Here is a 27,448-nt window from a genome sequence, read left to right as displayed (position 1 = left end):
CTGGCAGCTAAATATCACACTTGCCCGATCAGCGGTCCGTTTCGTTTGTAACTGTCGTTGACTCGTTCGTGTTAAAACTGTGCATAATAGCAAAGTAAGCTAGGCGTTAGCGGACTTGCTAGCTTTTGCAGTCACCTCTGTTGCTGAGAAGTTGAGTGTTTATCGTAGAGGTGAGTTAAGTTCACATGGCCGCCTGGGCAAGCTAACGTTGCCCTCATATCTAGACTATCTGAAATGCTTGTCGACACTGGTTTTAAACACCCGTATCGTCACTCCTTCCTCTTTGTGGTGTTCAGTAACAGCCCTGGCTGCCCTGCCCTCCCCATTCAGCGAACTAAATGTGGGTCGATAGTGAACCATGACTCAAGGACTAGCTAAACTTAGCGTATGTCCCTGAAGTTCACAGCCCAATATAGCAGGGCAGAAGGCAGCACAAGGCTGCCATGCATGTGGCTGGGTACTGTGGATGCAGACAGGGACACTTGCTCTGTTTGGAAGAGAGTCCATCTATCTCACCTATTTTCCATCATAAAGGCGGCCCCATTCAATGTTTTTCACTGAAAAATGTTACAAACCTAACATTTTTCACTTTCTCTACTCTTGGGAAATATGCTCTGTGTCACTTTCCCACTTGTCTTATATCTTGTTTCCCTTGAAAATGTATTGCTGCCTCTCCCCATGTGCAGCCATGGTGTTGGTGCAGAGCTACTGTGAAGCCAACACCTCCATTTCCCAGACCTGGCTGGATGAAGGCATCTCCCCCTGCTTCTACTTCACCCTGGTCCCCGCCGTCCTGCTCACCGTCGCCTTCTTCCTGGGCACCGTCCACTGCATCTGCTACCAGCGATATGGCACCGCCATGGAGCCCAAGTTCATCCCACGCTCCCGCCTGTACGGCCTCCAGCAGGCCATCTCCGTCCTCCTCGTGGTCCAGTTTGTGGGCGGTCTGGTGTGGCGGGGCGCGAGCGGAGCGGAGCTGCCCGGCTACGTGGTGCTGTATGGCTGCTTCTCAGCATCTGGCTGGGCCTGGGCCATAGCCCTGCTCCGGCTGGAGAGACGTAGGGTCCTGGTGACGGACCGGACGAGGGGCCACAGCATCGTTCTGCTGCTGTTCTGGGCTGGGGCCTTCGCAGCAGAGAACCTGGCCTTCGTCTCCTGGTATAGTCCTCACTGGTGGTGGGGGCTTGCCAACGAGGAGCAGCAGGTGGGTGAGGAGATCCGGCCTCATTTAAGATTTGGGTTGGGTGTCATTTGGATTTTAAACGATTCTTTCTGATTCCAATTCTGCTTATCGATTTCGGTTCTTAACGATTCTCAATTCCAATTCTTTGAGGGGGTGGGGTCAAAACAGGTCACATGCTTATTTCACTGATATTTTTTTAACCATTACACGAGTCATATTCATATTATCATAACATTGCCTGTCATTTAACTTTTGTAAACATCAACAGTTTAAACAAAAAACTTTGCATACAATTTCAAATTATTTTATGTAGCAGTGCATGTCCACCACTTAATATGCTTTGGTGGGAACTCAGATTTCAAGTTTGTTCTGCATGCAAAATTTGTTTAGGAATCAATAAGCTGAATCAAAATGAAAATTTAGATTCCTTTTGGAGTTACAATTCCTTTGCGATCAGAATTTTGGAACCGGTTCTTGATGCCCGCCTAACCCTATTTAACCTTTTCTTGTCCCAGTCAACCATCCAACTTGCCATTCCAGACTGTGCCATGTGTTTTCAAGGCTGGAGATTGTGGAGAATCCTCTTGTCTCTCTGAAAGACTTGACAGGATTTGTGTCAGCAGGCTGCTGCAGTCAGATCATATGCAGTGCCTCAGTGTAATCGTTGCCCTTCTGTATAGTGCAGTTCAGTCCTAAGTCAAATGTTTATCTCCGTTCCCGAGGATCAAGTTTCGTTCTCATGTTGATTCAACACCACACTGATAGGCAAGGCAGGTTTATTTGTATAGCACAAAGCCAATTCAAAGTGCTTTATTTATTTATTTAACCTTCACTTATTTGATTGAGGATATCTCTTTTTGAGGATGCCCTGATTACAGCACAATCACATATATATATATATATATATATATATATATATATATATATATATATATATATATATATATATATATATATATATATATATATTTACAGAAAACACCTGCAATGACGCTCCTAAGTCTGCCAAAAGAGATCTAAATTGATTAAGAGGGACCAGCCAGCAATAAATAAAGGAAAGGAGCACACAGACATAAAAAAAAAATGACAAAGTGAAAAAATGAAAAAGACAAAGTTAATGTAAAAGAACAGGCAAAATGCATTACATTAAAATAATTAAATCAAGTACAATAAGTAAAATAAGTGGCGTTACTTCTTTTACTTCTTGGTACTCTGGTCTGTTTGCCGGCCTGCCCGGACAAAAATATGTATAGTATTGAGAGTAGTCACTCTCCTACTGGTGACACTGTCAACCAGTACAAAATAGTTTGCAACTGTGCATTACCTCTACAAAGATAATCACAACTCAAAAACACCCAGGTCTGTTTCCTGGCCTCACCGGACAAAAATATGCATAGAGGCAGAACAATAGACACATCAGCTATAAGCAATTACAATTGTACTTTTTTTTAAATGCATAATGATAAACTCCACTCCCTATCAGTTTTATTTACACGTCATGGTGCCTGCTGCCTTACAGTTTATATCTTCACAAATCTCGATCGAGTGCAAAGGTTAGTTTCTTAGCAAAGTGGGTGTGCCATTATTTCATTGCGTCTCAAAGCGGTGCGTGCTGTGTCATGCCAAGTCAAGCTATGTCTCCACACCTGGAAAGGGGAGGGGGGAGGGGGGGGGTGGCATGACAAGAATGCATGACTCAGCAGCAAGAGGACGCCTGGGGTTAGATATGCTGAGTCACTGCCTAGTCAGACGCTGACCTCCAAAACACTACAGTATTAACCAGTCAAATCACACCACCATCTGTTGCCCCGCCCACTCTGAGTCAGCTAAAGTAGAGCCAGCTTGTTGCCAAACCTCTCAGCAGTATTCTGTGTTTTATGTGGCTGTTTCTGCCGTAATGTCAAATTAACTTCTATAATCTACTGCGGTGGTTCTCAAAGTGGGGTCCGGGCGGGGACCCCCAGGGGTCCTTTAGTTTTGGGGGTACCAGGGGGTACCAGGGGGTCCCCATAAAAAAGGTGAATCATTTATTTTCATTATAATTCCATCTATAAGTAACACAATAATGGAATGTATGACTATTTTGGTCATGGGATTCATACACTTTCTGTAATAAAACATCTAAAAGCAAAAATCTTATCAGATGGGGGACCCTGCGACAAAATCTTATCAAATGGGGGTCTGTGGTTTTTTTGTTGGCTAATTTGTGTCAGTTTAGGGGTCCTTCACATGAACACGTTTGAGAACCACTGATCTAACTGTATTCAAGCCATTTACCCTATTTGGTATATTTTATCATGGGTTACTCAGAGTTTTGGTCATTCGTTGTTTATTATATTCTCTGTCTAGATAAACAGATAGAGCCTAATTGGAACGAAATATAATCCAATTACTCTAATCTTGATGAGTTCATGTTGTTTAGTCATTTTTCTCATACCTCTTCTGTATGAACTTCATATCTTCTCATACCTCTTCTGTATTAGGTTCATATCTCTCCTCTCCACAATCACTTCCCAGTCCTGCGACGTGGTGTCCTTATTAATTTTGCTTTGCTATCTGTGTGAACCCCTCAGGTGCAGTTGGCCCTGTGGCTGGTGCGCTACATCGGCACCGGGCTGCTCTTCTTCATTGGTCTAAAAGCTCCCGGGTTGCCGCGGCGACCGTACATGCTGTTAATCAACGAAGACGAGCGTGATGTCGAGCACAGTGGACAGGTAATCTCTCTCTCTCTCATTTTTCATGTCTCTACTGTAAAGAAAAATAGGCCAAACAAAAATATAAATGCATTGATGATGGCGTCTGGGACGACGCACTGGCGGGAATTAAATCTTGCTCCGTTAACTCTAGGCTCCAACTGATCCAATTTAAAAGTTATACACAGACTGCAGTACTCTAAAGCCCCGAAACACACTGGGAGCGCGTCAATTTCTGCCCCTATAGCGCACTGCAAGCATCAGATCTGAAAGGTATACACCACAGAATGACAGAACCATCAGTATTTTGGGGGAAAGGCCACTAATTTGTATGTAGGCACTAGGCAGGCACAATGACCGATGGAAAAAAAGGCTTTGAGTGCCTGTCATTCAGAGGCTGGTGGATCATCCTACCTGTCTGCCGTGCAGAGGGGGAGAAAAAAAAAGGCAGCGCTGCAGGAGAAAATGATGCAATCATTCTGTCCAACTTTCACCAATCTAATCTCATCATGACATCCAAGGATAGGCTATATTTTGCTAGCCGATGCGTTTAGAACATTATTCTCACTTTGTAGTCTTGCTATAGTTAAAGGAACACTCCGCCCATTTCCAACCAGCTTTGTATCATTAGAACATCAGTAGTATATCAGAAAACTGTAAACGGTTTTGAAGTCTGTCATTTCATTTGACAGTTATTGAGTGTTAAAGTGTGGACCAGTGACATCACTGGTCCACACTAACTCAAATTAATAACTCATTAACTCAAATCAACTCTCAATAACTGTCAAACTAGATGAATGATGAATAGTTTGACAGTTATTGAGAGTTGATTTGAGTTAATGAGTTATTAATTTGAGTTAGTGTGGACCAGTGATGTCACTGGTCCACACTTTAACACTCAATAACTGTCAAATTAAATGACAGACTTCAAAACCGTTTACAGTATTCTGATATACTACTGATGTTCTAATGATACAAAGCTGGTTGAAAATGGGCAGAGTGTTCCTTTAAGCAATATCACACGAGAGGGAGTGCTGTTGTTGGCTAATATCGTCACGGCTGTGATTCGGTCGTAGGCACGAGGCCGCAGCCCGAGTGACGAAGATAATCACAGCTGTGACGATATTAGCCAACAACAGCACGACCTTGAGTGTGCTATTGCTTTTATACAACAGTTCTATTAAACAAAGCTGATTAAAAAAATGACAAAAAGCTGAGAAAATATATGATTTCTCTATTTATTCCTCCGCCAACAAAAATAGTCCCCTCAGCTTTCCGCTACCAGTTGCCGATGTAAAAAAAACGAAATTCTCCTTTAACTGCAGGCTGCATACTTTTTATCATACACATTGATTTGCAAGTTTCCATTTATTGTACAGCCAGTAAAATAAGAGTCTGGTGAAGGCATGTTAGTTATGTTAGGAAATAAATCCATCTTTGCGCTGTCGGTAGCGTAAATGTTACGCTTTGTGAATGATGTTCAATGTAACGTTGCTGGTGTTTGTTTTGTTGATTAGAGCAGCTGTGAAGTGTTTTGTTGATTAGAGCAGCTTTGAAGCGGAGTGATATAGCCTACCCTACACACAGTGAAGCGCCAGTGCTGTTATCGTGAAATATCAGCACTGGTAGGATCCCTCTTGTCCAATCAAATCGCTCGGCCGGAGCTAACTGTTGTATAATGTAGCGTATTTACATGCTTGCTGTATTTAAACTGCTGTGAGATTTGTTTGAGGAGCATAGCGAGACAATCGGGGATGGAAGTGGGCAGAGAGGGGGGGGGGGGTGGAGCTCAGAGCGCTTTGGTCGCTGCTGGAACCTCATTTAACGCTCCAAAATTGAAACAGCTTCTGAGTACGGGCGTCAAGGCAGTTTGACGCGCGTCAGAACTCTCTTGGTGCGCGTTCGGCCGTTTAAAACAATGGGTGGGCTTCAGAACGCGAGCGTCTGACGCTCCCTGTGCGTTTGGGGCTTAAGGCTAAACTGCACAGAATCTTTCCAGATCATTCTTCTTTATTTAACAGGTGCAATGGTACTGATGATACCCTGATCCACCATTTTTGGACTTGTCCAAATCTCCATAATCTTTGGTGTCTCCAATGTTTTTAATCTTACTTTAACACCCTGACCCTGAAACTACTCTACTCGGGAGTCGGGCACTCTATAACCATGCAAACCACACAGCCTTGGTATATGTCATGATACACTGTCATTGCCAAGAGATGCATTTTGAAACTGTGCAAATCTGACTCTACTCCTAAATTCGAGACCTGCTTAAGCGAATTGCTGAGCATTTTACACACAGAAAGACTGAGATACAAACGGTCTGGCAATAGCCCCTTCTCACGGGGGCCATTTTGTGTCGGAAAAAGGCAGGGTAAACACAGGTGCAAGCAAAACACTAATGAGGGTTCAAACTTCCATGAGTGGAATTTGGAAACCCTCATTAGTGTTTTGCTTGCACCTGTGTTTATTCTGCCTTTTGGACACAAAGTGGACCCCCGTGAAAAGGGTCTACTAAAGGTCACGGCGTGCAATTGGCAGGCTAACTGCAGGAATGTCCACCAGAGCTGTTGCCTGTGAATGAAATAATCATTTCACTACCCAAAGCTGTCTCCAATGACTTCTGCTGCCTGCAAATGGAAGTTGTGACTCTGAGCTTGTGTTTATGACACGGTTCCTCTCCTCTGTGTAAGTGTTTGGTATCGTGTGTGTCTCTCCCAGCCCCTGTTGGGCGGAGCAGAGCTGAACCAGTCTACCTGGCAGGGTTTCAGGAAGAAGGTGCGTCTGCTGCTTCCCTACATGTGGCCCCGGGGCAACGTCTTCCTGCAGCTGCTCGTCCTCCTCTGTCTGGTGCTGCTGGGCATCGAGAGGGTTATTAATGTGTTTGTGCCCATCTACTACAAGAATATAGGTGAGAAACGCACCTTCTGTCAAACCATATGCACTCAAACTGTAAGCTTCTCAAGTGATGGGGACCTCTTTCTAGGGTCTGTCAGCCCATGAGAAAACTACTTATTGCACTACTAACGAGCCTGACCCTACTAACGAGCCACCCTACTAACGATCCGCACTACTAACGAGTCTGACCCTACTAACGAGCCACCCTACTAACGAGCCTGACCCTACTAACGAGCCACCCTACTAACGAGCCACACTACTAACGAGTCTGACCCTACTAACGAGCCACCCTACTAACGAGCCTGACCCTACTAACGAGCCACCCTACTAACGATCCGCACTACTAACGAGTCTGACCCTACTAACGAGCCTGGCCCCCAAGAAGAAACTGCTGGTTATTTCGTCAATATGGAATGCAGGTGAAAAAAGCTCAAGAGCTCCTGCTCACTTCATTTCAGTTGATTAATAATAATAAATTGATTAGATTTATATAGCGCCTTTCTAGACACTCTAAGCGCTTCACATATCAGGGGAGGGAACTCAACTCAACCACCACTGATGTGTAGCACCCTTTATTACCCATGATTACCTATGTTGTCATTACCTAGGTTATGTTTTCACCCCCGTTTGTCTCTAGGATAACTCTAGGAACAAGTTCTTCACGCAGGGATACTCAACTTGCTTTGCCCGGGGGCCCACTTTCGTGAAATGATAGAAGGCCAGGGGCCACGGCCAGTTAATAAACAAACAATATGCATTTTTCTGTAGCGGATTGTAGGTTTTTGGGGTGTCAGCCGGAGTTTAGTCTGACAATGTTGTGCACACCGGATAGGATAGTTAGTTAGGTTAAGTTAGTTAGTACATGCATAAGTGCCTGGGTAGCGAGCAGACGGCGGTATTTGACAATTTAGCAGCTAAATCATAGATTATTGAAAGATATTCCATATTCCAGACTGAAATGCTATAACAGAAGTGGAGTATTGGCCAGAATGACATGAACATTTGGATACTTATTCAGCGGGTATCTTGCATGTTGCGTTCAGGTGCACTGTTTTTTTTTTTTTTGCAATTCCATCGCGGGCCACACAGGGGGCGCCGGCCCGCAGGCCGCAAGTTGACTATCACTGTCTTAACGGATTTGTACGAAACTTTGTAGAAAAGTAGGTCACGGGCCAACTGCCTTCCAGACAACAGGGATCCTTCGGAATTTCTGACCTCCTACTAGAAAAAGTGCAGGTGGGGCCACTGGCCAGTCACAACGAGGCGCATAACATCCATTCCAAACGGATTCACGTAACGCCACCAAACTTTGTAGAAAGGTTGGTCACGGGCCAACTGATTCACTAAACTTCCACATATTATTGCCATATCATCCAAGTTGCTCAAATGTGTCTCAGTGAGCTCAGCATAGACACAAGAAGGAACATCTAATTCGCATAAACATACAGCGCCCACGTATTTAAAGAGTCCTGGTGGTTAAATGACACATCTACTGTATAGTACACTATCCTGGGTTTGAATCCAACCCTCCTGTCTCTACTGTGAACTATCGAATTAAAACAAAAATGCCAGAACATAATCTTAAAAATACAAATGAATGGGCGTTCAGGTAGTGCCAGCGGTAGATTCCCTGCCTACCTACACGAGGGTCGTAGGTTCGAGCCCCCGTGCTACCTCCGGCTTGGTCGGGCGTCCATACAGGCACAATTGGCCGTGTCTGCGGGTGGGAAACCGCAGGTATGTGTCCTGGTCGCTGCACTAGTGCCTCCTTTGGACGGTCTGTTCGGGGGGAGGGGGGAATAGTGTGATCCTCCCATCCACTACATCCTGAAACCCTCGCTGTCAGGAGAAAAGCGACTGGCACATGTATCGGAGGAAGCATGTGCTAGTCTACAACTCTCCCCAGATTGGTGGAGGGGGTGTAGCAATGGCCGGGACAGCTATAACCTTTTGAGGCTCGTAGAGTATAATTACCTACCATCATTGGTATACGATGTACCAAGTTGTCCATAAATTAAATCATAAATTATGTAACCTTGTTCCGATCTGCCTTCCCCTGCACACCTATAACACTAGAGAAAAACACCTAATCACCGGGGGAAAAAACTAAGGTTAAAATGCACCGGCCTCAGTGTTGTGTGCAGGTGGACCGCAGATCTGGAATGAGCTTGATGAGAAATTAAAAATGTCATACTCTGTCTCCACCTTTAAGAAAAACTTAACGAAGCAACTTCTATCTACATATGATTAACTACTGTTCACATAATAAGTCGTGTCTATAAATCTCTTGTCTTGATTTATTCCTACACTGTACCTTAGATTCCGATGAGTGCCTGAACGTTAACTTTTGATACGTATTACTGATGTATTTAAAATGCTAGGATTGTCTGTTGTTGTATGTCTCTCTGTATGTTATTACTGTATGTTTGTGTTGTATGTCTCTTTGTATGTTCTTACTGTATGTTTGTGTTGTATGTCTCTTTGTATGTTCTTACTGTATGTTTGTGTTGTATGTCTCTTTGTATGTTATGACTGTATGTTTGTGTTGTATGTCTCTGTATGTTATTACTGTATGTTTGTGTTGTATGTCTCTCTGTATGTTATTACTGTATGTTTGTGTTGTATGTCTCTCTGTATGTTATTACTGTATGTTTGTGTTGTATGTCTCTCTGTATGTTATTACTGTATGTTTGTGATTAATTGGGCCCCCTCCTAAAAGCTTTAAATAGCTTCCTTGGGGCGACCCTTTCGCACACACCCTGCCTCAGTACTGAAATGCCATGAATACTGTAATGTACTAAATGATGACGATGTGTGTGAATTCAATCAATCAAGGGAGAAGACGGGGAAGAGCCACAAAAAACGTGTGTGTGTATAAATATAGATATATATATATATATGTATGTATAATGAAAAATCACAAATCAAGTGCCTAGTGGCTTGTAGCACCCAGACCCATCAAGTTCAACACCTGTGCTGCCTCAGGATGGATGCTGAGCAAGCCGAGACTTCCTGCTCACGACAGCACATCGCCGTCTTCCTCAGAGAGGAATATAAATTGTCTGGGTGTCAGCGGACGCCTTCAGACCTACCCCAATCTCATCCATCTTGTTTAGCTACCTGCCTTATCTTCTGGCTGAAAACATGAGCACCCCTCCCCTCTTGTCTTTTCCCTCATTGGCCTGTCTCTCTGTCTGCCTGTCTGTCTGTCTGTCTGTCTCCCCTCTCAGTGAATCAGCTAACTGACGGCAGCAGCTGGAACACTCTGGCCACTACAGTGTGCGTTTACGTCCTGCTCAAGTTCTTGCAGGGCGGAGGGGCAGGTAGGTCCGCCGCACCAAATCACATTAACATGACTTCTTCAGTCTACCTTTGACTAGGGATGCAACTATACCCTTAGTGTATATAGCGTTAAACCACGTTGAGTTCTAGAAAAGCGCTATATAAATGCCATGTATTATTATTATTATTATTATTATTATTATAATTATTATTATACACTCTGCTCACGATTCGATATGATTCACGGGACTGAGTTCACAATACAATTTTCTCACGATTGCTTTAACAAAATGAGATTGCAGACAAATTATGACTGAAACCGATGCCTTTTAATTATTTCTTACACACACTATATTTTCTTTATCAAATGAAAGAATCCCTTTTTATTTCTAAGGTAGGGTATAACTGTAAAACACAAACTTTGCAATTAATGCATATTTCCGTAGCTTTGTAAAAGAAAAACGGGGAAAAGCATCTGGATGTATTGTTACATTACATCCAGGGTGGGAATTTCGTCATTTTAGGGTCATTTGGCCTTTGGCGTTGCAATTCTTTTTAAGGCACAAGGCCACATGTCAGCTAGGGCACAAAGGCCGTTGCTCTATTGACATCGTGAAGAGCGATTTTTCTGAAATCTGTTAAAATAATTAATTAATCCATAATTCCCACCCTGATTACATCCCTAACTTTGCCTTTGTCTCCTCCTCCCAGGTGCGTCAGGGTTTGTCAGTAACCTGCGCTCGTTCATGTGGATCCGGGTACAGCAGTTCACCAACCGCGTGGTCCAGGTGCGTCTGTTTGGCCACCTGCACGCCCTCTCCCTGCGCTGGCACCTGGGCCGCAAAACCGGCGAAGTCCTGAGAAGCATAGACCGCGGCACCTCCTCCATTAACAGCCTGCTGAGGTAGCATCTGTGAATGAGTTTCGTTTGTGTCTCACAGCTGTCAGATAAAAAAACAACAAAAAAAAAACAGCCGAGGAGAGAGATTAGATGCCGTATTTACAAATTGTTCTGCATTTTCTTCATTGGTATGATTTAAAAAATGAAAGAGTGGTCCATTTTCCCACTAAATAATGAATACCACTACTATAGGTTGAGGCGATGTCTCGTCGTAGATGCCGGGTTAGCTGGCTCAGCCTGGCTGGGGGGCGTGGTCAGGGTGGGGTAAATCTCCCGTTCTATCCATTCAGCAAAGTTAGAATTTAGCTGCTAGCCCAGCCCAGGCAGACACGATCGGGGATTCAACCACCGCAGTAAACGCACATCTGAATAGACGTCTTGTGTTCTGCTCTAGAATCCCCCAAAACTGTAGTTAGAGCCGCAGCACCTTCCTTTGGTGAGTCAGCCCATTGAGATATATGGGCGGTTTTACCCCACTTGCGCGTCAGCCGTAAAACATTTTGTGGGCGTTCCCACACATGCCGACTGTCTCTATTGCTGAACACTTACAGCAGTTCCTGGACCTCCTGAATTTTATATAGATACGTATATATATAGATATGTGTGTGTCAAACTGACTTAGCTATCCCTTTCTCTCCACAGCTACATAGTGTTCAACATCTTCCCGACCATCGCTGATATTATCATCGGCATCGTATACTTCATCACTTTTTTCAATGCCTGGTTCGGCCTCATCATCTTTGTCTGCATGACCCTCTACCTCAGTGAGTAGTGAACGCTCAACCACAGACATCCAAACAATCTATTCTCTATTATATAGATATTATATTCTCTATTATATAGATATTAGATTCTCTATTATATAGATATTATATTCTCTATTATATAGATATTATATTCTCTATTAAATGGAAATTCCGTCATTATCTACTCACCCCCTTGGCGATGGAAGTTCGGGTGACGTTTTTTAGTCCACAAAACATTCCTGGAGTTTCACAAGAAAACAGATTTACAGCATCCTCTTAAACAACTGACGTAACTGGTGACCAACTTTCAAACGTAAAAACAACAACCGTAAAAAAAAAAAAAAAAAAAGACTCCCTACTGCTCGTCCGGTGTAATCCAAGTCTCCAGAAGCCCTGAGATTATACCAAGTTAACTTGAAATGACGTCATTTTTTACACACTGTTTTTAAGATGAAAATCTTCCACTGGAGCTGTGAGCTAAAAGTCGCCTTTTCACTTTCACTTTGGGCTCACGGCTACAGTGAAGAATTCAAGTCAACTTGGCATCTCGGGACTTCTGGAGACTTGGATTACGCCAGAAAGTTGGTCACCAGTTACTTAATTTGAGTTAGTGTGGACCAGTGATGTCACTGCTCCACACTTTAACACTCAATAACTGTCAAATTAAATGACAGACTTCAAAACCGTTTACAGTTTTCTGATATACTACTGATGTTCTAATGATACAAAGCTGGTTGAAAATGGGCGGAGTGTTCCTTTAAGTTTATTAGGAGAATGCTGTAATTCTTCCTGTGAAACTCGTGTGGACTAAAAAACTTCACCCGACCTTCCAGCAGTAGGGGTGTGAGTAGATAATGACTGAATTTCCATTTTGCGTCAACTGTTCCTTTCATACAGAACATTGCAGCCATAGGTGAGAGGGAAGTTGTATACGAATTAAAGCCATAACAAATTAGTGTACTACATCCTATGAATCAATTTAAAGAGAGAACACTTAAATTGGCCATAGGCCTAAATACAACTTGGTTATTATCTGGGTAACACTGGCGCATATTTACAGTAATGTTCATTAATGAGCATTAATGCGATCCTTATGTCCCTCAAATAAATAAATAAATTAAATAAATTAAAGTTCAGTTCTGATTGGAATGACTCATGATTATTGCCTGCTGGTCCGTCCCCCAGCTCTGACCATCATCATCACTGAATGGAGAACCAAGTACAGACGAGACATGAATCTGCAGGACAACGCCGCCAAGGCCCGGGCCGTGGACTCCTTGTTAAACTTTGAGACGGTACTTTGAAGGTTCTGTTGAGACGCTACTTTGAAGGTTCTGTCCTGTTGATTCATTGCAAAATGACCCTACGATGCTTCAGGATGTCACACTTAGTGTTATAGAATAGAAATTGACAGTCAAAAGGTAAACGGTGAACCACTTGAAGAAAACCACTTGTGATCAGAAGATGGAGCCAGGAGTCAGAAGTCGTCTTATATGATGTATTTGACATAGATCTTGGCCAAGAGATGCACTCTTGCATATTCACGAATGGATACACAGGCGTACATGCCATGAGCAGAAAGTCAAAGATACTTATAGTACACACATCAGATTACAGAAGTCTTGAAGGCTACTCTCTAGACTCAACCCATCTGTTATTCTGGCCCTGTAGACGGCATAGTGTCAGGGTGACAGGGCACGGTGTGAGATAGAGAGGAGCTGCAAATGTAAGGTACAGGTTATCTAAATATTATGTCTGTCTGTGTATGTATGTACACAGGTTATCTGAATATGACGTCTGTGTATGCACAATAACTATGTGTAACTTAAATGAAAATGTATATGAATATATTAATAACTAGTGCTTGTCCAAATCTTTATCTTTATCTTTATTGTTTATTTGAGCAGGGACAGTACACAATAAACATATTGCACCAGAGATAGCTAAGAGCTAATTTGCAAATTTGCATCTGTAGTCCCTGGGCACACAGAGTCCTGTGCGCACACAGTACATATCAAATACAGAAATAAAAGAAAATCCTAGTGTCTAAACAATCAATATACATGGTACAAAAAATTATAATACTTACTATTAGTAATATATAACACATAGGTAGATAGCAATCTCCTATTAAATAAAGGCTAATGTGATTTACATTTTTACCTATCACTTAGTTTGGCTTGTTTTGTCTCCTCCTCAATAGGTGAAGTACTACAATGCAGAGAACTATGAAGTCAGCCGTTATGAGGACGCCATCCTGAAATACCAGGTACGCCAAGACTATCAGCCATCGGCCATTTTCTCCCCAATGTTGAATTATACTGACCTGACGTCATCGTCACTTTGACATAGACTAAGCTATTCAAGATTCACTTTAGCCACAGTAAAGTAATTGGTTTACAAACGAGGAGGTTCACTTAGTGCAAGTATGCAGCGCAGTGGTCACATCTCTGTGATGATGTCACATCACTGATGACATCATCACCGTTATCCATTCCTGACTGAATGAATGCCTGACTAGAAGGGGACACGCGAAACCGAGAGATTTTAGAACAGAATGTAGGTAAACGGTGGATGAAACTAGGATAGTGTCCGTGGGAAAATATCAGCCTGTTACTGAGCCGGTTGTGAGTTTCCTGGGCGGGTGAGTGATAAAGTGATATGATGCTAACATTGTGTAACATTATTTAAGGGATAAGTGAGCAAATCATTAAGCAGTTTGCACCAGGGTTTATTTTGCAGTAATGTCTGGCTCTGTGTAGCGATGTCGACGGTTAACCGTTAACCGGTTAACCGCCGAGAACGTCTTTGGTCGGTTAAGCATGTCGGTTAAACGGTCAATTTCCATGTTAACACATTCACTGCCAGCAGTTTTTTTTTACTGTAGGTAGCTTCTGCCAAGGTTTTTTTTTGAGGATTCTGGCTCATCTTTCAAGAGCCGAGGATTATTTTCTGCTAAGATTTTGTGAACACAAAATATCTCAAAAGAACTAATAGAATGTGTGCTTTCTCTGTCTAAAAGAGTTAGAGCAGTTGAATACAGCATGGTTTCAGCGTCTGAAAATTTAAGCTGAGATAAATGGCTTTTTGTGAAATTCGATAGAACAGTCACTTTAACCATTTATTTTTGGCGTAAGACGTCAGACATCTAAACAATAGTTTTGAACAGTAATTTCCTCCATAGCAGCAGGAAACCCCCCTCTCCTTCAAACTCCTCCCTCCGTGTGTGTTCTCCTCCTCCCTCCGTGGCTGCAGCGGTACAAGCGAGGCTCTGCCTGTCTGTGCTGCCTGGCTGCTGGCGGCCGCTCTTTGGGCGAGTCTGCATGGGGCTCGTTCGTTTCGGTTGTGAGCTCAGCTGGAATGAAGCTGCGTGCGATTGTGGGCTTTCTGCTGGTGTTTCAAAGTGTGTTGCACCCATAATCTATTATGCAAATTTGCAATCCCCCACCGCCAGCTCCCAGCGCGAAAGCGAAAGCGTTTTCGCCAATCCATTTTACAGTATGAGAATGGTTTCCTCGCGCGTTCCCCTGCAGTTTTGGCTCGGCTTTTTCTAGTCTGGAGAGCACTGTCGCCACTTAGTGGGTTGGTGGAATGGGTTGTACACGTTCGGTGGCTCCCATATTTTTATAGGAGACGTGGGGGGCGTTGATCCACGTCCCACCGTCAATTTTTTTTTTTTTTTTTTTTTGACGAGTTGACTCGTCAACGGCAGTCAACCGTTGGATTTTTTTTGACGAGTCAACTCGTCGACGGCAGTGAACGTGTTAATTTGCATATAACAGTGTTGCCAATGTGGCGATTCCCCCCCCTCCTTCGTGGTCAGCAATGTAACATAAGTATATTAAATGATGGGGCAAGTGTTAATCAAGCTAGATTTGGAAATAAACACATGGTTAATGTTGATTTTATCTACCTGATGTCTGATCAAACGCATTCCGCAGCGAAGCACACACACAGCTGAACACCTGCTGCAGTCACAGTGAAGTGAGAGCACTGACTGCCCCGCCCCTCTGCTGCTCCTGTCTGAGCACACAGCTCAGATGTGCTCGGTGACCATTTCAGAATGATTAACACACCCAGCGAAACAATCAGCTCATACATGTTCTATAGTTTTGTTAACTCCGTGTGTGCTGTCAGCCTGTCATTACTTTTTCTTCACTGTCTCAACTCTCTCCCTCCCTCTCTGCAGTGCATGTTCATCAGGCACACGCATGCATACGCTCGCACTCAATGATGAAACAGTAGTTTTTACCGTGTTACAAAACTGCAGACATGAAGCGGTCGAATTGACGATTGAAAAGTATCAATTAACGTTAGTCTTTACTGTCCAACACATGATGGCAGTTCGGAGAAATTGTTTCACAACAAGAGACTGCGTGCGGAGTGCGGACTCGTTTTTATAATGTTGTGGAGCCCTGCAAGACACAGAGAGCACAGCCCTCGTTGCGTGTGTGAAGAGAGAGGGAGAACGGGTGAGACAGAAGCAAACTATTTTTTGCAGATCTCAAAAGCAGGTAAACCACTGTGGAATTAGTGAGACTATTGCTAAAAGAGAAGATACTGTAGTGATGCGCACTTTGTCAGTGCGCCCTCGCCGCAGCCTGGGCTGTCGTCCGCTCAAACAGTACTTCACGGGGCGGCTGCGTGACAATTGACGTGCCCTTAATATGCAAAGCGTGCAGCTCTAAGCAGTATAGCCTATCGGAGGAATGTTTTTGTTTAGATGGCTGGAGGATTCAACTTGTCTTCTCGTTTTGTTAATGTGTTTTTTTCTGCTTGTAGATGTAAAAATAAATGCTTTCTAATGAAAAGAAATCAAGCATTTGTTGTGGTAATGGTTTAATGGGGCACAGACAGTCAAATAGCGCATTTTAATCTTCTCGGTTAACCGACACTTGTCGGCTAATGAGGGTCGGTTGTCGGTCAAGAAAAATTATGATTTTCGACATCCCTAGCTCTGTGTACATTATTCAACGTATTACTGCTTACCAAAGACATTGACACAAGCTTAAGTCATTTACAACCTTCTGCATAAAATAAATACCGTAAATAAGATTAGAAATATCAGTAGGACTGCAACCATAGAAATATCTGCAGCTGGCATCTAGAGTAGACTGACATACACTCCAGAGCTACACTGACAGAAAAGTAACCATGGCAATCTAATAAAATGTAACATAGCTGGTGCAAAGTTTTCTGCTCTGTGATTTTTTTTTTTATGATTATATTAATATTGGAGCAATCTTCCATGTTTATCCTCCTCATAAGATAAGTGTTTGTCTGCAGTAACCACGCAGTAATGTCTTGATGGCACAAGGTGTCACTAAGTCAATATGATTAGAAATCAACAAACTACGTGATGTGGAGTGATATGATTAGAGGTGAAACAGTGGCCTGTTATTTCTGGAAAAAAAAACTGTGAATGCCTTCTTGTGCCAAGCAGATTTGAGTATTCAACAAAGCTGTACAGTGTAAGAAGTGAATTTAAACAAAACCGCCTCATGGTTTGAAATGATCACCTCCACCAAGGAGGTTGTTTTCGGTGCGCTTTGTTTGTTTTTGTTTGTCTGTTAGGAGGATTACGGAAAAACTACTTGACCGATTTTCATGAAACTTGGTGGAAGGGTGTGGCATGGGCCAAGGAATAACCTGTTACATTTGGGAGCGCATCCAGGATTCGACTCATGCAATAATCGCACACACATAAACCAATAACAGCGGGCCTTAGCGGAGGTCTGCGCTCAGAGTGCCCAACTAGTTTGCTGCTTTTACACCAGGAGAGGCAAAGGAGCCTTAAACTCTCAGCCATAAGCGTTCAGTTATTGTGTGAGGAGGCGTCTGAAGTTTTCACCAGACCATACATCCATGTTTCTAACACTTCTATCGCTCCGTGCCTCGTCCTGTTCCAGGTGTCGGAGTGGAAGACCCAGGCCTCCCTGGCTTTCCTCAACCAAACCCAGAACCTCATCATCGGATCGGGCCTGCTGGCCGGCTCCCTGCTCTGTGCCTACTTTGTCACCGAGGGAAAGTTTCAGGTACTCAACACAGAGAAATGTCTCCTATGACATGTTTTACTTTTCTAGAAGACTTTTATTTTTTAGCATGCATAATTTCTCCCCCATGAGTGTATTATCAGTCCAGTCGTCAGCCACCAAACAATAATTTTGAAAAGGTTTGATGAAATTTTGACCTTGTTACCCTCTCTTTTTTCCTCATTTACTCCTACTCTACTTCTATTCTGTTAAAACAACTTTTATCAATGAATTTCTAGTGAAATCAATACTTTCCCCTGTAGTTTTATTGGTAGAAATGTGAAGAACAAATAATGCCAGTTGTCTCCTTTTAACCATGAAATACATCCTCTGTTCCTTTGTGGGGTCACGATGCAGTCCTACTGTGTGCTAAGAAAGGTGGTGTAGCAAATTATGGCATGAAAACAGAATAAAGTGTATAGGTAATATTTAGTTTTTATATTTGAAAAAGTTTGATCAACTGATTGCAATACTGTAAACACAGTACTCACAAAGGCAAACCTAAGACAAAGAATCAGTCCAGAATCGATAAATTCTTACATGAATCCATTTTGTTCTGACACCCCTAGGTAGGAGACTTTGTTCTGTTTGGCAGCTACATCATTCAGCTGTACACGCCCCTCAACTGGTTTGGAACCTACTACAGGTAAGACATGCAGAAATGTGATATGCTGCTTTTTGGTCAATTAGCTTTCAGTTCATTCAGTTTTGGATTTTTTTAATAGAAAGGTCTAATCCATATGTGTCCAACTCAAGGCCCGGGGGCCAAATCTGGCCCGGCACCTCATTTTATGTGGCCCGCGAGAGCTAACAAAGAATAAAATTTGCGCAATACAACTACCGGTAGTTATTTCTAACAGTTGTAGGCTACTAGTTGTCTGCCATTATTTTTTCCCTATAATTCTGCTTTCAGAGCAATAGTTATATTAAGTTAACTAAACACCAATAATAATCAAATCAGAGCCAATTATGTAATATGAGATACCGTACATTTATATTGTGTTACATTTACAATCGGCCATTTGAGGGCAACCATAATGCTGATGTGGCCCGGGATGAAATTGAGTTTGACATCGAGCTTTATCATTAATATATGATCATATCATAGTTTCAATTTAGATTTTGAACTGATGGAATTGAAAGTGGATTGGCCCCAGTCTTGTAAGATAGAATTTACAATAATCTTTTTTTAATGAAAATTATTATGCTGTTTTCCACTGCAGAATGATCCAGAATTCTTTCATTGACATGGAAAGCATGTTCAAACTATTTGAAGAAGAGGAAGAGGTACTTTTGAAATAGACCAATATTTGGTCTTTGTATTCACTTTTATCACCGTCTTATGATCTGTTAAGTTTATTATTTTGTGTGTGTGTTTGTTTAAACATTGTGTGTTTGTTTCCTTATGCAGGTGAAAGATGAATTAAATGCTGGCAACCTTGTTTACAGACTGGGAAAAGTGGAGTTTGAGAACGTTTACTTCAGCTACACAAACGGGTTGGTTGACATTTTGTTTTGGATGAATTTGATGACTAGGGGGTGAAAGGGAGCACTTCTGTATTTGCCCATGCTAAGAATGTCTGGAAAGTTATTGTAAGCCCAAGGATGATGTCCTTGCTGGTATATAACCAAGTGTTCAAATCTGGCAGCAAACGCTAGAGATTAATTCCACCACTGTCAGGAGAGAAAGCCTTGTGTGTCAAATTGGCTGCATATGATAAGGTGAAACAACCAGGAAATATGTATTATTGAGTAGGTGCAAGTTACAGCAGTTAAGAGGAAGCTAGGGTTTGGTAAATGGGAACAGATGTAGACCAGCAACTTTGGAGTCTGTCAGAGATGGACAACATCAGCCTCAGACCCAGTGTTGTCGTCCAACACTCAACGGACTGTTTACTTTACAGAGCTCACCGTGTCAATGGAGGCGGCAGGAGATGAGGCGTAGGAAAGGAAGACGCTTGGCCTACATTGAGTTACTTTTGCCTTTGTTGCTGTGGAGGCGCAGACACATCCACTGCTAGCTTACTCAGGGAGTTAGCCCTCGTTCACACGCCGTACGCCAATCCCACGCTGGAGCTACGCAGCGCTATGGCGGTTTAATTTCGGCGTCCTCATTAACCCGGCGAGACCGTTCACACCAGCCGCACGCCACGCCACACTGAAGCTACGCTGCAGCGATAGTTTCGGCTTCTGTTCTATATTTCAAGCGTGCAACGCGCTGCACCTGAGCTGCCTGCAGGCATGAAGTCAATGCAAGTTGTGAGCAGGGGAAGGAAGGGCAGCTCAGAGCGAAAGGTGTTTCTGGTGTGACCGGTTTAGCGCGGCACTCGGCTTCTGTTAAGCGCTGCTTCTGAATAGCGCCTGGTGTGAACCAAGGGTAAGAGATTACACCAAGCCATAAAGGCAGCTGCTGAAGTCTGTCTGGTTAGAAAGAAAGAAAGAAGTTGGGGTCCAAAAGTATGGAAATCGGTCTCATGACCAAAACATATGATTGCATAACTGAAGTTTTTGTTCTGCTTGTATATTGTCTTGCATAATTAAACTTGTTGACACTGACATCTGAACTGCTGATCAGGTTGGGTCACTCACTTTAGCCTGTTACTGTTGTTGAGAGTGAGACTTGGAGCTAATTAAGCGTGATGTGAGCTAGTTGTAAGCCAATGCGTAGAATAGGGTATTGTAACTGTTAAGGTGGCTCTGGGATGCCAGAATTGACTGTATAGGCCTAAATTGATTAGAAGGTCCAAGCTAGGTTTTGACGTGCAGTAGGTACTCGCCTAAAATGGCGGAAAGGATAGATTTTGATCCTGTGCAACAGTAAACTTTTGTTTTTTTACTTCATTTTTTCAAATTGTTTTACACGACTCATAATCCTACATTTCGTTGACTGTTCTATAGGAAGGAGATTCTCCGAGATGTGTCCTTTACTGTACTTCCTGGACAGACGGTTGCCCTGGTAAGGCGCTGAGGAACGATAGACCCTTCTCACGGGGGGCCATTTTGTGTCGAAAAGGCAGGGTAAACACAGGTGCAAGCAAAACACTAATGAGGGTTTCAAACTTCCATGATTGGAATTTGGAAACCCTCGTTAGTGTTTTGCTTGCACCTGCCTGAATTGATTCTCTTTTAATTGAGGCCATAGTAATAGGTCTTACATACATGACTCGTCTGCTCATCTCCCCAGGTGGGCCAGTCGGGCTCTGGTAAGAGCACCATCATTCGACTGCTCTTCCGTTTCTATGACGTGCAGGGAGGCTGCATCCGCATTGATGGGCAGGACATATCCAAGGTAATTGCAGAGACCTTTTACTATAGACACCCCGACTTCCAGGCACTTTCTGTATCTGTGCCACAGAGGGTTCACCACCACTGCCATGCCCCCTTAGGAGACTGGTCAGCCAATGAAGTTTCATACCATTTGACAAACAGCCAATCACAAGCTGATAACCACGGCCATTTAGGACACCGGAAGAATTCAATTTCTTACAATTGGCGGAGCCTGGAGTGGCGTGTCTCTAATATTAAAGGTCTCTGGTAAGCGCTTGGTACCAGAGCTAGTAAGTGAAAGTCCGTCTATGTATCGTGACTCTTAGAGGTAATAACATTCGCACTACTCCAATATGTAGTTTAACAGTTCAGTTCAATTGAAATGAAAGTGTTATTGGCTCTGTAAGAGGGATTTTACAATACAAATGTACAATAAAGGCACAGTAAAAGCACAAATTGCCACAGTATATATGGACAATGATCAGTTGACAATGATCAGACAGGGACTCAATAGCTTAATATAGTGCGGCCAAATTTCAGTCATCCGGACGGGAGGGGTTACTGTGTGGGTGTGTTTTCGTTATTTGTATTAATATTATCTTTATTATTATTATTCACTATTATGTCACCATGGTGTGACATGGTGTGTCACACTTTGAGGAAAAAAAGTAAAAAAAAAAAAATCTGTCATCACTGCTAATACAGGCATCAGGCTCCACATAATTTCATGTGCAAATTTCATGTGTGATCTAATCGCAGTGCGTAAGTGAGGCCCTGGTTATTTTGCTCTTGAGTTCACCAAGAGCCTTTCATTAACTCATTGAGTGCCAATGACGTCGATCGACGTCAAAGTAAATAGTGACGTAGAGTGCCAATGACGTCGATCGACCTCAAATGCGTTTTTTGACGGTGGGACGTGGATCAAAGCCTCAGGCATCTCCTGTACAAATATTGTAGCTATTGAAGGTGTATAACCTATTTTACGGACTCATTAGGTGGCGACAGTGCTCTCCAGATTAGAGAAAGGTCAGGAAAACAGCAGGAAAAAGCCCCGTGATGAAAGAGAAACCGCTCATGCTGCAGCCAGAGCCATATAGATTGCTCTGGCTGGAGCTGACGTTGGCTGCGAACAGCAGTCAATCCGCGCCCACAACTGAGCCTCTCTGTCTCTGCTGTATAGTTTCTCCACACGATTAGCCGCCAGAAAAGCAGCACCCGACGCCGAAGGGCCAAACCATTCTCAGCAGTCCGGTTTGGCTTTTCCGTGTCGCGCTGGGAGCCGGCGCACAAAAACGGAGCACTCCGAAAATAGACGCTGGGTGCGTGAGGCTGTGTTTTAGTGTGGGGAGGAGTTTGCAGCTGAGGGGGGGAGAGGGGGGTGGGGCACGCAGGGCACCACACAACTACACCACGTCACTACATCAGAAAATATTAGCTTCAGACTCAGTGAATGTGCTTGAAATGCTTATTTCACAAAAGGCGGAATATCTCAGCTTCTAATTTGAAACGCCTGTTTTTGCTCAAAACATCTTCTCCGGCTCATAACTAAAGAACGGAAAATGGTATCAATAAACTTTTTTTTGCTGATGATACAATAGTCTCCTCGTTCTTTGTGCGTGTTCGGTGTTTACATAGTAATATCACACAATATTCTGTGGGCCTCGAGAAATCACTGAAAACGCTCTGAAACTCTGGCACTGGGAGCGTCCGTTCTCCAAAAGTGGCTGGCACTCAATGAGTTAAGCTCCGTTTGGGACTCCTGTGTTTTTACAGGTCTCCATCACTGCACTAGTCACGTGACAAGACAGGTCTCCATCACTGCACTAGTAGTCATGTGACTTTCCTCTCTTTGTCGTTTTCTCCACAGGTGAAGCAGACGTCTCTGCGAGCTCATGTGGGCGTGGTTCCCCAGGATACCGTGCTCTTCAACGACAACATCCGGGACAACATTCGCTACGGACGCATTTCTGCTAGCGACCACGAGGTGGAGGAGGCTGCTACAGCTGCTGACATCCACGATAAAATCATGGCCTTTCCTGAAGGTAACACACATTAATCATACATACTTTATCATTCACCCTGCTGCTTCAGTCACCATGGTGACTTTAAAGCATCTTGTCACTTGTAACTGCTTATGAAACATTGAGGCCATTTACACCTGGCATTAACATGTGTTTTCTGTCATCAGATTGCAATCAGATTGTGCTTTATCCCTTGAAATGTGTAAACACCCCCAAAACGCATTTTAGAAGGATTGCAATCTGATCGGCCAAACCACCTCCGGAGGTGGTCAGGCATGCATTGTGTACACATTGAACACAAGTGTAAATGCAATGTGTCCTCTCAATCTGGATACAGCAGCTTTATGCGGATTGAGAGGACACCCATTTCTGCCATCACTCACAATTGCAATCTAATGTGGTCAAGTACAATCCGATTGCAATCTGATGGCAGAAAACGCATGTTAACGCCAGGTGTAAATGGAATCAGGCTAATGTGGTCAAGTACAATCTGATTGCAATCTGATGGCAGAAAGGTGTAAATGGCGTCGATGATGCCTCACATCTTACCTACAGTACAAAAGCAAATGAGGCCATCATCGAGGAGATCAGCGACTTCGATCTAGTTTTTCTAAATGCCTGTGCGCTGATCGGGCAAAGCGTTGTACTTTTTGTTTCCGGCCGGCGGGTGAAGCAGTGACGTCGGCCTTATGCAGTAAATCAAACAGCGGGGGAGGCTTGGTGCAGAGGACGGGCTCCGACAGCCCGCTGGAGACAGCATTCTGGGCGAACCAGTACCCCTTTTGTCCACAGGCGCCGCTACAATCACTACGAAATGAAAGTTCCTAAAGACCCATATCAGGCTTTTCTGTCTAATTATTGTTGCTTCGCGGATTTAGTGGATGGTCATAGTCATCTGAAGAATGTAAATCTTAAATGATAACTAAGATCTCCCATTATGCTGGCAGGTTATGATTCCCAGGTGGGTGAAAGAGGTCTGAAGCTGAGTGGAGGGGAGAAGCAGAGGGTGGCCATCGCCAGAACCATCCTCAAAGCACCACAGATCATCCTGTTGGATGAGGTAAGATGAGAAGACTCGGAGCATGTGACTGTCCCGACATACAGTATTATGGATATAGAGCTCAACAGTCACGTGACTTTCCGAGATGTTTCCAGCCCCGGGAAGAGAGTTCCACATTCATTTTCTCCATAGACATTTTGAAAAATCCTTGTATAACGAGTTTTAAGGCTGGAACCAAGCCAACCTGTGACCTACTGGATCGTGAGTGACCATAAAACATTTCACTTGGAGCACTTGGTTTGGTTCCAGCCTTGGAAACATCACGGAAAGTCACACGACTGTTGAGCTCTATACTGTATATAAATATACGTGTACTGTATATCATTCTATTGTCTGTCCACTTTGTCATTAGGCCTTTGGGCAACTTTGCCACATCGCTGGCCTGTTGACAAATTATTAGCCATGAATTTTCTTTTGCTCAGCTTTTATTATGCCTCCGCCGGCTATAGCCAGGCCGGAGGCATTATGGATCCGGGTTGTACGTCCGTCCGTCCGTACGTATGTCCGTCGGTACGATGTTCGTTAACGCGATATCTGAGGAACGCCTTGACGGAATTTCATAAAATTTGTCTCAAACATCGACTTGGACTCGAGGATGAACTGATTAGATTTTGGCGGTTGAAGGTCAAGGTCACTGTGACCTCTCAAACGCCATTTTCCAGCTTGTTAACACGATAATCAGGAATGCCTTGACGGAATTTCATAAAATTTGCCTCAAACATCGACTTGGACTCAAGGATGAACTGATTATATTTTCAAAGGTCAAAGGCCAAGGTCACTGTGACCTCTCGATCGCCATTTTCAAGCTTGTTAGCGCAACATCTCAGAAATGCCTTGACGGAGTTTCATCAAATTTGCCTCAAACATCGACTTGGACTCAAGGATGAACTGATTATATTTTCAAAGGTCAAGGTCACTGTGACCTCACGAATGCCAATGCCAAGTTCGTTAAAGCGATATCTCAAGAACGGCTTGATGGAATTTCTGCCAATTTGGCTCAAACGTTGACTTGGGCGCAAGGATGAAAGGATTACATTTTGGTGATCAAAGGTCAAGGTCACTGTGACCTCTCCAACGCCATTTTCAAGCTTGTTAACGGCATATCTCAGGAATGCCTTGACGGAATTTCATCAAATTTGCCTCAAACATTAACTTGGCCTCAAGGATGAACTGATTAAATTTTGGTGGTCAAACTTCAAGGTCACTGTGACCTCACGAACGCCATTCCCATGTTGGTTAACGCAATATCTCAAGAACGGCTTGATATCATTTCTTCTGATTTGGCTCAAACATCGACTTGGACTCAAGGATGAACTGATTAGATTTTGGTGGTCAAAGGTCAAGGTCACTGTGACCTCTCAAATGCCATTTTCAAGCTTGTTAATGCGATATCTCAGGAATGCCTTGACAGAATTTAATCAAACTTGTCTCAAACATCGACTTGGACTCAAGGATGAACTGATTAGATTTTGGTGGTCACTGTGACCCCTCGAATGCCATTTTCAAGCTTGTCAACGCAACATCTCAGGAATGTCTTGATGGAATTTCTTCGAATTTGCCTCAAACGTCCACTTGGACTCAAGGATGAACTGATTACATTTTGGTGGTCAAAGTTCAAGGGCACTGTGACCTCACACACCCAATTTCCAAGCTCTGTAATGCAACATCTCAGGAGCGCCTTGACGGAATTTCTTCCAATTTGCCTCAAATGGCGATTTGGACTCAAGAATTAACTAATGGCGGAGGCATAAGTCCGCATTGCGGTCGTTCTAGTTGTAAATTAATTGGCGTTCCTTCCTCTATTAACTCATTGAGTGCCAAGGACGTCGATCGACGTCAAAGTAAATAGTGACGTAGAGTGCCAAGGACGTCGATCGACGTCAAATGTGTTTTTTGATGGTGGGACGTGGATCAAAGCCTTCTGCATCTCCTGTACAAATATTGTAGCTATTGGATGTGTATAACCTATTTTACAGACCCATTAGGTGGCGACAGTGCTCTCCAGATTAGAGAAAGGTCCGGAAAACAGCTGGAAAAAGCCCCGTGATGAAAAAGAAACCGCTCATGCTGCAGCCAGAGCCATATAGATTGCTCTGGCTGCAATCTGACGTTGGCTGCGAACAGCAGTCAATCCGCGCCCACAACTCAGCCCCTCTGTCTCTGCTGTATAGTTTCTCCACACGATTAGCCGCCAGAAAGGCAGCACCCGACGCCGAAGGGCCAAACCTTTCCCTGCAGTCCGGTTTGGCATTTCCGTGTCGCGCTGGGAACCGCCGCACAAAAACGGAGCGCTCCGAAAATAGACTGGGTGCGTGTTAGGCTGTGTGTAGTGTGGGGAGGAGTTTGCAGCTGAGGGAGGGAGAGGGGGGTGGGGCACGCAGTGCACCACACAACTACACCACGTCACTACATCAGAAAATATTAGCTTCAGACTCAGTGAATGTGCTTGAAATGCTGCGTTTCACAAAAGGCGGAATAACTCAGCTTCTAATTTGAAATGTGTCTTTTTGCTCAAAACAGCCTATCTTCTCCGGCTCATAACTAAAGAACGGAAAATTGTATCAATAAACTTTTTTTTGCAGATGATAGAAGAGAGTCTCATCGTTCTTTGTGCGTGTTCGGTGTTTACATAGTAATATCACACAATATTCTGTGGGCCTCGAGAAATCACTGAAAAACGCTCTGAAACTCTGGCACTGGGAGCGTCCGTTCTCCAAAAGTGGCTGGCACTCAATGAGTTAATCAACTGAGAATATTGTTTCATTTTTTGATACTGTGTCTCTGCAGGCCACATCTGCATTAGATACACAGACAGAACGCCACATCCAGGCCTCACTGAGCAAAGTCTGTGCCAATCGCACAACAGTTGTTGTAGCTCACAGGTAAGAGATGCAAAAAATAATAAATAAATAAAATCCATTGTATTTGAGCTTTTCATTTTTTCACAGCAAGAAAGTCTAATCCACTCTTTCAGTTTTGGCATGGGTTGCATGGGTCATATTTTTATTTATATTTTAATTTTAATTTTTTTTTAGGCTGTCCACCATCATTGGAGCAGACCAGATCCTGGTTTTGCATGAGGGGCAGATAGCTGAGCGAGGAGGGTAAGTGCGCCCTTTTGATTTAAGAGTTTGAGTGGCATTGGCAACCCGTACAGTATACCCTGTTCAGGTAACTGTAAGTGACGTACATTCTCTCTACATCCAAGACATGAGGAGTTGCTCCAAAAAGGCGGTTTATATGCAGACATGTGGATGAACCAGCAACAGGCCGACTTGGATTCCTCTTCCGACACAGAAGCCAAAGATCGCAAGTCTGAGAAACTACAGCCGCCATCAGCCTCTACAGGCGACCGTGGCCACTGA

General features: G+C 43.6%; 1 protein-coding gene across 1 annotated transcript; it reads left to right on the top strand.

The window, feature by feature from the left end:
* Positions 1-27,448, top strand: abcb6a (ATP binding cassette subfamily B member 6 (LAN blood group) a; the record flags this gene model as incomplete). The annotated part of the gene is made up of 20 exons (XM_083633407.1): positions 1-170; positions 687-1,204; positions 3,757-3,897; positions 6,598-6,787; positions 10,005-10,097; positions 10,768-10,960; positions 11,600-11,721; positions 12,889-12,998; positions 13,907-13,972; positions 17,613-17,738; positions 18,305-18,381; positions 18,959-19,022; positions 19,147-19,232; positions 20,634-20,691; positions 20,920-21,024; positions 22,870-23,044; positions 23,971-24,083; positions 26,871-26,965; positions 27,119-27,187; positions 27,292-27,448. The coding sequence occupies exons 2-20, from the start codon at positions 689-691 to the stop codon at positions 27,446-27,448; spliced, it is 2,556 nt and encodes an 851-aa protein (XP_083489533.1). The 5' UTR covers positions 1-170; positions 687-688.

Source organism: Poromitra crassiceps, assembly GCF_964638095.1.
Source record: "Poromitra crassiceps genome assembly, chromosome: 3".
NCBI classification, from domain to species: Eukaryota; Metazoa; Chordata; class Actinopteri; order Beryciformes; family Melamphaidae; genus Poromitra; species Poromitra crassiceps.
This window is presented reverse-complemented; position numbering and strand designations above follow the sequence as displayed.